A 15,834-nucleotide genomic window follows, 5' to 3' on the forward strand; every position below is an offset into this window, starting at 1 on the left:
AAGAGAAGAGAAGAGAAGAGAAGAGAAGAGAAGAGAAGAGAAGAGAAAGGAAAGCCAAACACATTTGCAAGCCTTTCAGCGTCACATAAAACACTATAAACCATGGACACTAAGACTATGGAACTAAGTAACACTCTAAGTAAGCCTGCTAGGGAAGCATAGAAGGCAAACAGTCACTCAATCCAAGGGAGTCACACCTCATACGTCACACGCAGTTATGGGAAGCTCAACTAAAGGAGCAATCTCACACTCATGGACCCACTGCCCAGTCAGCAAGCTCGCTCTCATGTTTGACTTTTCTAATGAAACATCACACTACAACACTAACAAGTTCCCCAGACCCATTCTACTTTCTTTTGGTTTTGTTCTGCTTTGGTTTTTTTTTCAAGACAGGGTTTCTCTGTGTAGCTCTGGCTGTCCTGGAACTCACTCTGTAGACCAGGCTGGCCTCGAACTCAAGAGATCCACTTGCCTCTGACTCCCAAGTGCTGGGATCAAAGACGTGCGCCACCACCCAGGCCCACTCCACCTTCTACCACTGTACACGATGTTACTTTATGTGATCTGGAGATGGTCTGGGGTATTTCTACTATTATAGACTATATACTTAGATATCCGTAAGTAATGTACTACTGTTTACAGAAGTACATAGACCAACAGACTCACAATGATGATTTGGTCCAACTTGCCCTTTCCCTTGACATTACGTTTTTGAAATCTACCTCTTCTGTGTATAAAATGTAGACTCCTAGAAATTGCCACGTATAGCTTTTTTCTACTAGTAATGCAAAAAAAAAAAAAAATGTCCTTCTCTGAAGACCAGGTCTTGGTTCAGGCAGGTCTCAAACTTATGTCTCTCCTGGTGTTGTTCCTGTACTAGGATTATAGCCAAGAATCATCACTCTGCCAAACTTAACTCTAAAACAATGCATCTATCAACTGACATTGGTGTTTAGAAGCAAGAAGGAGGACAGCAAGCTTGAAACCAAACTAGGAAGACAGCAAGACCTTGTTCAATGACCACAACACCAACCTCCTCCCCTCCAACCCCTGCGCACACACACACACAAAAACTAAGTTAGACTCAGCTGCTTTAGCTTTTCAAGAAAGAAATGAGCCAATATAAGAGAACAATTTCAAAATATCTTCCACATTCAATATCATATTTCAGTTATCTCTGTTAACAGCTTACCTCAGGTCGTCCTATTCCAAGGAGAGAAACAGCAAGTCCATAGACTACTAATACATAATTAATCATGGCCAGGTTCAATTGCTGTCAATAAAAATGCACTAATTAATAACCTGAACACAGCCCTGTCCACTCAGCATCACAATAACTTCCTAGCTACAATAGGCATATGATAACATCTGACAGGTCAGATGAATTAGCAGAATAAGTTTACTATGGCTTTTAACCATTTACCACTCAGATTCAGGGTATCAGAGTGTCACAGGGCACAGTTCATAATAGACTAGCAAGGCTACATGCTTTTGGATGTAATAGGGCCTGGAGAAAGATTGAGGTGTCTGCTCTTACAACCTTGCTTAAGACTGACAGGAGTCCAAATCCTGAGCTTGACAAAGGTCAGGGGTTCTAAGAGACCTAAACCATGACCAAGGAGTGAGCACCCACAGGGACCACACACTAACTGGAAGAGCTACTTGCCTCCCACACCAGAGAAGTCACCTGATCTCTCAGGTCTAGGGTACACTATTCAAGTTAAACCCATCTGAGATATATCACTGTTACTAAAGAAATTACAGTCCTAGCAGGAGAGATACTCAGCAGTTAGGAGCACTGAATACTCTACCAGAGGACCCAGGTTTAATTCCCAGCATCCACACGGCAGCTCAAAATGGTAAGTTCAGTTCCAGGGATCTGACATCTTCATATAAACATTCATATAATACCAATATACATAAAATAAATACAAACTACTAAGAATAAAGTTACCATCTACCAAGCTTACCTTTATTTTCTGAGGATCTAAACCATTGAGTAGCTCTGTAAAGGCCTGGGCAGCACTGCGGCAGCGCTGCTCCAACAGGGCCGTGTACCCATCCTGAATCAAGCTCCTTAACATTTTCATGATGTTAGCAAAATCCTGTGGGGGAAATTCATGAGTCCAAACCTGTATCTTGTTAGTTTAAAACTTAAAGACAGTAAGTTGATCAGTAATAAGAAATTTTTCAAGAAATGAATTACATTTATTTTGTACGTAGGTAGAGGTCAAAGGATATCTTGTAGGAGTCACTTCTCTACACACTGAGCTATCCCGCTGATATGATCAGTAACATTCTATAAATGACAGGCAAATACTAAAATGCCCCTGTATCATGAAATTCCTTTCTCAGTAACAAAGGTGCTGTGCCTGCACAATACCCTGATCTGTGCCAGCTGATATGGGTCATGTTCATGACAAGGGAGGCTCATTTTAATATATCTTGTTTATTTTTTCAGGCCTAGCACTGTATTTTGAAGTTTTAACTACATACCAAGACGACCACTTCCACAGGTGAGCTTTCTAGTTAGAACTAAAACAGGACACATGATCAAGCAACCAAGCAATTTCTCTCATATTTTTAACAAAGGTTACCCTGATCCGAAACAAACCTTAATTATAAGCAAAAGGTGGCTGTTCCAAGTCTTAAGTCCAGTCCTGATTAACATGTACCTAACTATAACCAGACAAAACTGTTATGATACAACAGATCAGTTTGTTGAACTCAAAAGTAAAGACAAGAAACTAGAATTAAAGGCACCGGTGAAGCACCTTTGTACACCTTGTAATCTGATGATATATATGCACATGTTACCATGTAAGCTTCTATTTTAATTGCATGGCAATGGGTATAAGTTACACAGTCCCGTATAGATAGATGAAAGGAGTAGGGACTACAGGAAGCCATGCATGTATGAGCTAGTCAGTGGGAGATAAAAGACAAGACTTTTAGTGTAACATTTTAAACAAATATCCAAAAGCGCTCATTCTCTCAGGGAGGGTGTGGTGACATACAAGCTTCCTAGTGATTTCTACCCAATAAATCAAGTGTAAGAGAACCCGCTCTTGAAATACCCAAGGAAAAGAACAGCTTTTGTAGAAACTTGATATTTGTTACACTATTTAAGACACAATGTAAAACCATAGTTAAGGTATGAACTTAACAGTATAAAATATGGTGTTCTGCCAAAAATATACTTCATCTGTTTTGTAGGAATTGATCCAATTCCAATTTTAACTGCTCTGTCACTTGAGGAAACAGATCAATAGACTAAAACCATTTTATTGGAAATTATTTCCCTCAATAGAACCCAACTTAGATTCTCTGGACTGGATGTTTCCAATGAGAAGGCTGAACTTCTTACCACAGACCCAAACTTCTCATCACAGAGAAGAGCTCTACTACAAGCATGCTGGATAAGCAACCTAGGCCTCAATAGCTACAATGAATATTTAAGGAATCTTTGTGTCTTCAAAAATTACTGCCTGTTTCAAGTCCTCCATGGTTTTAGACTCAGTAAGATCAATTAGCATATAACTAAAATCTGTTAGAAGTTCTAAACTCGCCTTGTATGTAAACAATTAGAAACTTGTAGTCACTTATAAGATTTGTTATGTAGATCTAAAGTAACCAATTTTTAACTGACATATTGAGAAAAAATAGCTTTAGCCACTTTAAAATGCCATTTTTGAAAAATTTATTATTTTTCTTACTTGTTCACTTTATATCCCACTTACTTATTTTTATCACTATATAACTTAAAAGAATTTGTATACAAAGTTTACACTGTTTATAGAGGACATTTATCTGACTCATGCTAGGTCATTCAGAAGAAGGAGCTCTAATGATTTTTACAGTAGGCAAAATGAAATTGTAAATAATTATATATCTTATTAAATACTTAAAAATATTTGAAGCTAGTATTATTATTAACCTCAGGGAAACAATTTGTTCTTTCTACAGAAAAAGTTTTCTCTCTTACCTGGTGTGCAGCTCTGGAAGACTTTGAAAACTGTTTCTCCAAAATGCTTTTCAAATCCACTTGTAAAGTCACTTGGGAATCAGAACTGAAGGAGAATAAAAGCATGTATTGTAAAACATTGTCAAAATAAAGCAGTTCTACTCACATAAAAAAATGAGAACACTGACAGATGTCACTTCATACACTGAGTATAAAAGGAATCACCCCATTTTCTCAACAGAAATATTCAACATGCTGGTTTCACCCCGAATTTTAAGTATAAATCCAAGGCAGTTGCCATCCTCCCCAATTCTAACTGTATATCTAAGGTAGTCGCCATTAATTCCCTACAAAATTAGAGGAGAACCAACCTTGGCTTTTCTGATTCATTGTTTCGTGACTTTTGTTTTCCTTTATGTTTTGGAGGCTGACCTGTGAACATAAAAGTATTTGTTTCTGAAACCTGTACATAGAACCCCCAAGACTACAAGTAAAAGATAAAAGTGTATATTAACTGGACTGCAAGAAAACAACACATAAACTGGAATAAGACAGTCAGAGATGCTATAGTGTCTGTGAATGCAACTTAAAGTAAGTCAGGACAAGCTGGTGACAGTGCAAGGCTGTAAGGACATATTAAAATTAGGATGGTGACTCTCTGGGTCTACGGAAAAGAGATATGGGCAACAGTTCCTGTTCTCAGGAAGTTTACAAGTAGACTGGAAGAAACACAAATAACTTTAGTAAGCAAACCATTACCAAAAAAATAAATAAGTAAATAAATAAATAATAAAAAAAATTTCTACTGATATAATTAATCCCCCTCTAAATCCTGTAAGAGAGAAAATCACATTAGCTGGAATATACTGGAAAAGCTGTTTGGTTTTGAGAATAATCAAGATTTTGAAAAACTACTCAACCTAAGATTGGCATTCATTTTAGAACTACTAGAAGATATGCTATCCAAAGAGCTCCATGAGTGCAGAAACAGGCTACAAAGGTGGACATTAGGACAAGTTACAGACCCACTGCAGATCCCTGCTTTATAAGTCAGTCTTTATTCCATTGGCAAGAGAAGAAAGTTACTGATTTTTGGGGGGTTGGAGGTCTCACAACTGTGTTAGAGGACAGTACAGCAAGAGGGACAGGGTGTATGTGATAGAAGGTGGAAAGACGGCAACAGACATGTCAGATAAAGAGAACTTCCATGTCTTCAAGCATAAAGACCTTCTGGAAAAGCAGAATTCTGGCTTCATTTGTTTTTTAACGCTACAATTTATTTCTTTTTATTTTATGTGTGTTTTGCCTGCATGTGCACCATGTGTGCCTAGTGTCAGTGGTTGTCAGAAGGTGTTGACATTCCTGGAAGTGGAGTTACCAATGGCTATGGGTGCTGGGAACTTGATTTCTGCTGTGTAGGCATGCACAAAGCTATCAAAGTGTCATTCTGTGGCCTCAAGTTTTTTCCCTGAATATAAATGCCAATGGATAGAAAAGATTTAAACTATTTACACATGCTACTTAATAATAACTTACTATAACTTTTAAAGTATTGTCCTTAAAGGTGTTTTACATACTGTTAGATTGCATTAGGTAAGACAACAACCTGAATTCCAAACCCTGCATTTAAGATGTTAACCATATGGAAACTGCTGCTAGCACTAAGTGTCTAGATATGTAGAAATGGAGCCCAAGGGAAGACAGAACTACAGGCAGAATTAAAGACAAACGAATTAAAGAAGCCAGCCAAACCACTGAAAAGAAAAACCAACAAACAAGGGAAAGAAAGGGAAATGATGGGACGTCAATAACAGGGAAGGCCAACAATCCCATGTCAAGAAACCTGAAAGGAACACCACAAAAGCTTGGGGTAAGTAACTGCTGCATGAAGTAACCTTCAATCATCACAAAATCTGTATGTTCCCAGATTCAGTTGTAAAAAGCAGAGATGTACACACTCTGCTTTAGAAAATTTTATTCAAAATACAATACAAAGAGAGACCAAGAAATACACAAAGCATGCATATCCACATCTTATCACAGGTGAGCACATGCAGTTAACCAAGCCGTTATCCAAAAGTGAAAGTACCAGTATGATCTGAATGGCCTGCTCTGTGCAAGTCAAGTGCTGAAAACTCAGCGTTGGAAGGTTGACCCTTCTAGGTACTGATCAGGCTACAGATGACATCTTGTGCAATTTTTGTTATAGTACTTCACACGAACAAACATCTTTTTTCAACAAGGTACTAAACACAGCCAAAAGTAGATAGATGTTTTGATACGAGATCAACAAACAGTATTTTTTATGTATAAAAGACAAATCAAAAGCTGGTGAGGTGGCTCACGACCATAACCCTAGCATGTAGAGAGTGAGGCCAACCTTGGTTACAAACTAAGATTCTTTCTCAAAAACTCAACAGCCATTCCTGTGGTATTAAAACTTTATGTGGGAGGTCAATTAAGGAAGAAATACTAACAGAGAACTCTTGTGGTTGGATGAGACACTAATAAAATTCTCAGTAGTGAGAGACAATGCTTGAAGGACAAACAACGCATCTTATCTTTATGTAATATTTACTGGATTTACAAATTAAACTTATTTAGGTATGAAAAGCTGTAACTCATTTGAAATAAATACCTAACGTGCTCTTTTTGTTAGTGGGTTCATGTGTGTGTGGAGGCCAGCTGTCAACTCTGGTTATCTTCCTCAATCATGTCCAGCACTGTTTGAGACAGAATCTCTCACCAAACCTGGACCTTGTAGACCCAGCTGAACTGGCTGACCAGTGAACTGTTGTCTCTGCCCCCCACAGCAAGTGGCAGTACTACAGGCATGTGCCACTATGTCTGGCTTTCCAACAGGTGCTGGGGATTAGACTCAGGTCCTTACGCTTGTTCAAGAACCACCATACCAATCTGACAGTTGACTTTGGCTGTTAACCTGACAGGATCTGGAATCAACTAGAAAACAAGCCATTAAGGGATACTTGTAAAAGACTTTCTTGATCAGACTATATAAACTGAGAAGACCTACCCTAACCATGGGCATCTCCTTCCTGTGGAAGCCAAAAAAAAAAAAAAAAAGAAAAGAAAAAGAAAAAAGCTATGCTTTTAATTTCATTTTTTTCCTGCTTGCTTCCTGTCAAGCTGGTAACTTCTAATACCTCACGCCGTTGCCACCAATGCTGCTAATACTAGTACTGTTCACTAACATGAATATATGTCTGTGCATACACTCATGCTGAACACATGCCTGTGCACCATCTGAGTACCTAGTGCCTGACCATGGTTAGAAAAAGGTGTGGTCCCCTGGAACTGAACTCACTGAAGGGAGCTGGGAACTCAAATCTGAGTGCTCCCCAGGAACAAGAAGTACTCTTGACCACTGAGCATTCTCACTAGCCTCCTCCATGCTTTCCTGAAACACAAACTGCTGTAGCTTACTTTTACAAACTCCACAGGGTGGCAGGATAGAGATGCTGTGAAAGCTCTGAGAGTGACCCAGGGAAGTCTTTCACACCATGGGTGAGGAAACTCCTAGAGGAGCTCTGGGCTTCAGCCTTGTGTTCTCTCTCATGCTTCCTGGTCTGCGATATGAGCAGTTTGCTTTTATACACACTTCTGATGTCATCTACAGCTCTCAGCACAACTAAGCCAACATAGGCCACTTGCTTTATGGATCTTCAGAATCTCGAGCTGATAAGACAGGGCTTTTTACCAAATCACTAATCTGTGTCAGGTATTTCACTGCAGTGGTGAAAAGGTGACTGAAAGTATTGTTACTACTTTCTGTATTAAACACTACTAGAAGTACCACCATATAAAAGAACTACAACAAAACCAACTGAAGCTTGCATAAACTTTCAGGCAGAGGTTTGGGTGGCAACAATGAGTAAAAGACTACTCACTTGGAGGTGGCAGAAACTCAGGATGACAGTCACAATCGTCCCCCTTCAAAGCCTCATCTGCCACCTGCCCGTGAAAATAAAACTAGTGAGGTTTTTAAAGTCAATACAGCCAAAGAATCAGCAATCAATCATATAGAATTTAACTAGAATATGATAGAATTCACTCAAGACCTAAAAACACGGCTAGTTATGACTCCTAACTATACAAACAAGCAAACATAATGATAACTAACAATGAGAACCCAAGAGAAACGGCAAATTCTAGAACAGTCCTCTTTCTGAGGCACATGGCATGGTGCCTGATGGAGAGGTTGTTGAATAATGCCTGTGTGCTTCTCCAGCTAACTGGAATGAAACATTATGGGCATTTTCTATATTATCTACAAAATGACCATATATAGGATTTAGAAAAATTCCCCTTTCTGCCTATCACCCACCCAACATCAATCCTTCCCCCTTTATTTCTTTTCTCAAATCTGGAAGCCAAACATAAATATAAATCCAGGATTGTATACAACAAGTCTGAGAAAGCTCAGACATATGTATCTGAGACATCTGATCAGAGTCAGACTTACGATATTTGGGAAGAAACCCAAAACATTAAATTTAGACACTTGCTGAACATAGTGCTTAGCTAAGGGCTAGAATCATGGCTGCCAAGGGCAACAAAATGACAGAAATACCTTGGGACCGAAACAACAGCAGTTGGGTGGTGGGTTGGCAGAACATCAAGTAACCATTATCCCACAGATAAGAGGTAAGAAAAGGCAAACCTACATCACTAAGAAGAAGGAGCAGTGGAGACCCAGCTACTAGACTATATTGTCACTTGTCCCCAAGAGACTGGCTGAGAGACAGAAACAGAGGACATACAGACAGAACTAAGTGGCAAAATAGTATTTGGAAAATTATTTTTAAGACAAGTAACTGTGACTTCAGGGTAACCCTGTGAAATTTAGACATTATCTTTATGTAGCTGATGAGATGGCCAGGTTGCCTGAGGTGGGAGAGTTATTTTCTTCATCTCAATAGAAAAGGCACATATGACCAAAACATCTAACAACAAAGCATCACTGTCAACAGTGAGCCTGTTCATACTGGAAATAATCAGTTTTTAGCTAAGCTTACCTTTTGGTTCTGATTGCCACCATTTGCCATTTTGTACTTAGTTTTTCTGAAACATCTTTCTGTTTCCACAAAGTTAAGTGATGTTCTAAAAGCAGGTGCTGATGAGTTTCTAGGTATGTAAGCCCTGGAGGTGATAAACAACAAGGAGCCATCATGTCATGCCTACGCTGACGCCACAGCTGCAGGCCTTCTTCAGACAGGCTGCAGCACACAGCTCCTGGTTCTTGAAAGCCAAGATTCATTCTGAGAAGATCTGTACCACTATGGCAGGCTTTACGCATTCACAGTACTACGAGAGGCTTTACACATTAACAGTTCTTTAACCTAGTTAACCTAAAATGAAAAGTGGTTCAATATAACCGTTTCTGACACTAATGATAAAGTAACTACAGCTTCCTGTTTTAACAGCTTTGATATCCAGTGCCTCTAAACAAAGCCTCAGAAAAAGCTTCATCTGTTTTAATTTTTATTACATTTCTCATTATGTTTAAATTTTCAAACAGAGTATTTTGGTCATATTCTTTCCCCTCCTCAATCTATTTTAGCTGTCAAATTATCAAATGTAGAACACTGGCTACTATATCTTTACCTGTAAGCACACTCAAGTCTTTCTGTAGCCTTAGAAGTCACTGGGAAGCCGGAAGTCATGTGTCCAAGACAGAGAAGGGCACTAGGCACAATCTCCATCCCAGTAACTCCTTGGCTAGGACCCGCATGACCATACTGGTCCCCATTCAAGCCAGGTAACTTTAAAATCTCATTTTACTCTTGCCCATATGTGTACACTAGTAATACTTTTTTTTCAGAAGGTTCAGGAAAATAGTAAAATAATGAACCAACTCCCAAGTCACCTACTTTTAGGACACCAAGACAAATGTGCTCACATACCTAGTCACACACACTAACTCTTCACACACACATTGAAACCCATGCACACGAACACACACATAAACCCTCATACATACTCTCACACATATACACTAAAACAAACACACACACACAGACACTCTCTCACTCACACAAACACATGCACACATATCAAGCATAACAAAAAGTTAAAACAAAAACAAAAAAAACAAGCCTCTTTTCCACCCTAATGAGACACTGCCACTATGGAACCAGGTACACAGCTCAGAGGTAGATACAGCACCTGGCCAGCACACACATGACCCTAGGTCTGATTCCTAGCATCTCTTAAAGCTGCTATTAGCTCTTAAATTGACAAGCACACTGATCCTTATATTCATGAGGCAAAGCCTTTCCAAGCAGCAGTCACTGACCTGGTATTAACTCACCTGCTTTCATAAAAAGCTTTAATTGGATTCTTATTTGATGGCCGACCTACAAAAGCCAACCACACACACAGTGATCAATGGACTGGCAACAAAGACTTGAAAAAGATTTTCAAATTTCTTTCAGCTGATAGTTGAAAACATAAAGTTTAAAAGCTGAGTAATAAATCCTAGCACTTTTATAATTCTAGATGCTTTTAATTTCAGGGTGTCAAGAAACTGCTACATAATCTCATCAGCTATCCCATTACACGTGATCAATAGTTAAGATGCCAGCTACACATAAACGTGAACCAGGCAGTACCTGTCTGCAAGGAGCTCACAATCTTAGAATCACATGATGTTGGATGATAAAAGAACCTCTCAACTCAGCTACACAGACACTCATCACCTAAAGAAAAACATAACAGAAGATCTATATGCTCAAAGTGGGGCATAAGGAACTCTAAGTACCAGAGAAAGAAAAATGAGGAAGGAAAGAAAACGGGCAGGAGTAACTATTAAGTGAGAACTTCCAATTCCTGACCGTCACAGCCAAATTCTGAGATAAGATACATGGATGGATGGATGGATGAATGGATGGATGGATGGAGGAATGCTCAGCATGCTACATAATTAGTTGTAAAATTGGTGCAAAAACATCGAGCAACACTTAAGGACCTTTTCTTAGGAAATTAACGAAAAAGATTTTACTTTAAAAAGTTATCAGAAAATGCAGGGAGGGGGATTTCTCTACAGAACAAATAAAACTTTGACTACTGTGTTTCAAATTACCAAATGACTTTCAATTACCTAATTGAACATAACATTATCATAGCTGCACACAGACAGGAACAGAACACTTGAGTGACTTGACCAAGCAAAGCACAAGTACAAACCACCCGAGACCTGGTGCGGTCCTTAGTAATCCACAAAATCCACTCTCAAAAGTCTTAAAGGGAATTCCACTGTAACCAAAAGAATCTTAGGTGAAATACCTTGTAGGTCTTCTATTTGTTTTTGTAACTTTACATGCTGCTGAATTAGATCCTTGATTCCCTCAGGGTCATTTTTACAGAGTTTTTGAGCTTTTATGTTTGCTTGCAGGGCCCAGTCATATTCCCCCAGCATACAAAGAGCATCACAATAACGATAATGACCCTGTTCCAAAAAGATAAATTTAATTTTTTTCTCAAAAAATATGCTTAAAATAGATAGATAAGGAAAAATATTTGGTTGAAATGGATTAGTTTAGGCCTATCAATAAAAAAATAAATTAAAATGTTAATATCCTAGAAAATAAAGTGGCTAATGAACTAAGTAAAAAGTTATAAATAAGCAGGTAATTTTTAATAGTTAACTAGAAACCATTTTTAAGAGATTTTTGAATCCCCAGAAGAGTCTAGCTTTTGTTAAGGTTTACTATTAAGAAACAAAATAATTATTTTACTAAATGAAGTACAGCAGTTATTAGTTATAAGTAAACAACTCTTTCAAAATATCTGAATGCAGTACGTCTCTAAGTCATGACATCTCCTATACTTTGAAGTCAAAACATTCCTGGATGGAGCCACCAGGATGCATGTCATTTTGCTACTACATCCCAGGACACAGAGACAAATGAGGACTTTAGCTGGGCCACCTCTGAGCAGGGCTCCTCCCTTTCAGCTGCTATGCTTTATCTCTAAACACGGTTTCCATAAGAAGAAGTCTGAAAGCCATTGCTTTTGTTTACTCTTAATTCCAATGTTAAGGATTCTAATTATTACAAAACCAAAGATCTTTGCAGATTCCAAATATTAACTTTTTATTCTAGAAACCTAAGGCTCAACTACAGCTCTGTCCAAGCTACTTACACTAAACCACTTTAGGCACAAATCTACTACAAGACGATTTACCAGCAATAGAACCTACAGCACATCACATGAGCAAAACAAAGAACCTGATGTCATGACTCTGTCTACATCTCCTTATTTAAAATTTATTTTACTGAGACCATCTGTTTTAGCAAGAATCCAAGTGTTTTGTGAGAGAACCTCAGTTTTATTAAGAGAAGTCAGTGGCATATGTATGTGGCATGTGTGTATGAAGGTTTTGTGCTATGTCCTATGAGTTCCAAGAAGTTTTAGCCAGAAGGTCTAGTCTTAGATCAGAGATACTAATTCATATTGTACCTTGCTGAACTCTACTTGTCCCCAAGGGTGATGCTCTATTCTTGCCATCTGAGGCCTCTCAGGCATGCTACAAGGTCAGAATCCTACCTCTAGACGTTGATCAACTACAGCATTGAGACAACTGCTTTAAGAGAAGAGGATGCAGGTGGCACAGAAGACAACAGACCTCAGACTATACTTTCACTGACGGTTTCCCCTCGTCCCCCTCTTTCCTTCGATTCTCACTTCTATCAAACCCTTTTCCAGAACTCCTATTCAGTTCAACTCGTAATGACTTACAAGAGTTTCCTCAGATCTTTTTCAATTAAGGTTAAGTTAAAATTGTCTCTTTCTCAAAACCAATTATTACAGTTCTGCTCTCCCTTTAACATTCTGCCTATCTATGGCAGTAAGAAGAAATTCCCCATTTTGCCTATCTCTCCTTCCTTCAACTAGAGGTCATTATTTCTAACATTTCTGTCATGGCAGAACCATCAATTCTAGTATTCTACCCTGACAATGCAGTTAAGGGAAAGCTGTGATTCATCTACAGGCAGGCAGGCAGGCATCTAATCAATCAGGACTCTGAGGCCACCCCTCAGGTTAATGACACAGATAAATGAGGGCTCTTGTTCTCTGGACTACACTGTTGGTTTTAAGGCTCTTGCTGCATGGGAAAGGTCTTTAAAACCAAGAAGCCTAGGATCTAATTTATAGTTTTAGCTAAGAGGGAATAACAGAGACAAAAAGATAAGAAATTGTGGCTTAGAAAGGACACCTGACTGTGGGCAGCAGAATAAAATGATAAAAAATAGAAGAGGAGCGGCAAGCCTAAGCCTGCTCCAGCTTACTGAGGAGAGTGCCTAAAACACAGCATAGAAACAGGAACAGCAGGAGTCTGAAGAGAAGAAAGCTGCCTGCAGAGAGAAGTTTTAGCTCAGTTACCATAAATAAATAAATAAATAAATAAATAAATAAATAAATAAATGAATAAATAAATAAATATAAATAAATGAAGGAAGGAAGCTTTAATATCCCTAAAATATGACTAGAGACCTTTAGACAACTTATATCATGACCTGGGTTTTAGTACTAAGAATTCTATCTCTCACTTCTTTTATAAAATACTTATTAAATACTCATGAAATGCAAGTTTCAGTGATCAACAAAATTCTATTTCAAGCAGGAGAGTGATCAGTATTAAAAGAGCAGACACTGAGCACCCTCACCACAACCAACAGCTAGTGCTGATCCAGTCCTGAACCATCTATATCTATCTGGAACACTTACTGTGAGGGCGCGCGTGCATGTGTGGACACGTCCACACATGCCACAGTGCACATGTAGAACCCAGAGGACAACTTTCAGGAGTTAGTTCTCTTCGTCAACAATAAAAACTCAAGTCATCAGGCTTATAGGGAAAGTGCCTTTACCTGATGGTCCATCTTACCTGCCTTAAAACCCCATTTGAAATAAATAAATAAATAAATTTATGATTTAGGAAAATAAAAACTAACATACAGAGAGAACTATGTTTTAATATTTGTATGTTTTCCAGATTCTCTGCAACCTTCTGAATAACTTGCTGACTCTCTTTCCCTTTCCTACTCAGAAGCAAAGAGTATCAACAACTTAAGTGTTCTCTGGGCCTGTTATGCTTGCTTTTATTGATTCATTTTGCTCAATACTGCTTTTTTAAAAAAAGAATTATTTATTTACTTTATGCATTTGAGTGTGGCAGGATTTTTCCTGCCCATAGTATTTGCAGTGGAGCTCAGTCATTGGATAGAGAAGAGGTAGGCGGAGCTAGGAGTTTTAAGGAGAAAGAGAGAGAAAAAGCGAGAGAGAAAGAGAGGGGAGAGAAAGAGAGAAAGAGAGAGAGAGGAGAGAAAGAGGGGGGAAGAGAAAGAGAAAGAGGAGAGAAGATGGCTGCAGATGTCCGTGTGTCTCTAGCAGTCTAAGGTAGTTATTCTTATTAAGGTTAAGTAATTGGATTAACAATTCTAATTGTGTGGGCATCTTGCATATTGAGTATTTGCTAATATATAAATCCACTGGTTAATCTTTAACCATTAAGAGTCTTCTTTCTACCAGGTACAGCAAGGATGGCAGTTATTGTCTCGGGTTGACCCGAACACTATGAGGGTGGCAGAGTTGACCCAAGGGCCATGCTTAGAGCCATGGAGCTGACCGGCAGAGGCAGCAGCCACGCCAACGTCTCGTGGGTCCTGGGCTGGCGCCTCTGTGTGGGAACTTAGAGCAGGAACATGATCATGCCACTGCTTTTTCTAATACCTCCGCGTCATATGAGTATACTGTCGATGTCTTCAGACACACCAAGTGGGCATTGAAGCCCATTACAGATGGTTGTGAGCCACCATGTGGTCCTGGAAATTGAACTCAGGACTTATAGAAGAACAGTCAGTCCTCTTAACCACTGAGCCATCTCTCCAACCTCCTCAATACTCTTTTTAAATTCCATAAATATTGATGAGCCAGTCAACTCATTTCTAACCTAATATTTGGTAATTTATCCATGAAGCTACTCATACACTATTGTGTACTTGCTTATATCACTAGAGTCTGCTGTGACTATGTGGCTCTGTGTAATGGAGCTTCTCGTTCAGCTGGTTTCATTTCTAGTCTGTCTACTGCTCCCTACAATGTTAGTTCTAGTGTCAATAAGTTTGGATTCTAGAGTAATTCATAGATACTTTGCCTTAGAATGTTACTTAACTGGACACATGGTGTATTTTAAAAATGCTACATTGTAAAAGGGGAGAAAGAAAGAGGAAAAAAGAATAGGACATACCTACAAGTCAGGATTGGTGCTTTGATGTAAACAGGAAGAGCTGACTTGGGGGACACTGAGTGACCAGCAATAAAAGAGCTAGCCAATGCTGAGGGGAAGCATTCAAGATGGAAGGAAAACAATATAGTGAACTTTGTCCTGCACATCTGAAGAAAGTGAGGAGGCCGAGGGACAACAGAGTGAACCAGAGAAAGAACGACAAAGAGTGAGGTGGGAGAGTGAGTGTGCTCACGACAGGAACACAGCGAGTGGGGGGACGGGACCACAGTAATAACTCTGACCAAGTAAAACTACCACATCCACCTTTATCACTAGACTTTTAGGCAAGAAGAATGCTGTAAGACAGACTGTTGACAGAGACCAGTCATCTCAGTGACTCAGGAGAAAGTGGGAAAATGACAAGTTCAAGGCCTTGCCTGGACCACAAAATCACTTCAAGGGCATCCAGGGCAAGTTAGTAAAACCACTGTCTCAAAAAGGAAAAGAGAAGGCTTCAAAGGGAGAGCTCAGTGGTGGGGTCTTTATCAACATGTGAGCCTCAAGGTCAAATGCCCATTACCTCAATCAATCAATATATACACCAAAAAGAAAAATAAAA

General features: G+C 39.0%; 1 protein-coding gene across 6 annotated transcripts in view; it reads right to left on the minus strand.

Moving 5' to 3' along the window:
• Ttc3 (tetratricopeptide repeat domain 3) overlaps positions 1 to 15,834 on the minus strand; it is a 97,579-nt gene that overhangs the window by 47,912 nt on the left and 33,833 nt on the right. For all 6 annotated transcript variants that reach the window (XM_028752562.1, XM_028752561.1, XM_028752565.1 and 3 more), the window contains 8 exons: positions 11,270 to 11,432; positions 10,296 to 10,341; positions 9,001 to 9,124; positions 7,873 to 7,936; positions 4,336 to 4,396; positions 3,986 to 4,070; positions 1,971 to 2,105; positions 1,193 to 1,273 (listed from right to left, as the gene is read on the minus strand). In XM_028752562.1, coding sequence (XP_028608395.1) covers positions 1,193 to 1,273; positions 1,971 to 2,105; positions 3,986 to 4,070; positions 4,336 to 4,396; positions 7,873 to 7,936; positions 9,001 to 9,124; positions 10,296 to 10,341; positions 11,270 to 11,432 — 759 coding nt within the window. The remainder of the gene's footprint in view (positions 1 to 1,192; positions 1,274 to 1,970; positions 2,106 to 3,985; positions 4,071 to 4,335; positions 4,397 to 7,872; positions 7,937 to 9,000; positions 9,125 to 10,295; positions 10,342 to 11,269; positions 11,433 to 15,834) is intronic.

The sequence above is a fragment of the Grammomys surdaster genome, unplaced genomic scaffold (assembly GCF_004785775.1).
Source record: "Grammomys surdaster isolate TR1022 unplaced genomic scaffold, NIH_TR_1.0 125925, whole genome shotgun sequence".
Taxonomy (NCBI): Eukaryota; Metazoa; Chordata; class Mammalia; order Rodentia; family Muridae; genus Grammomys; species Grammomys surdaster.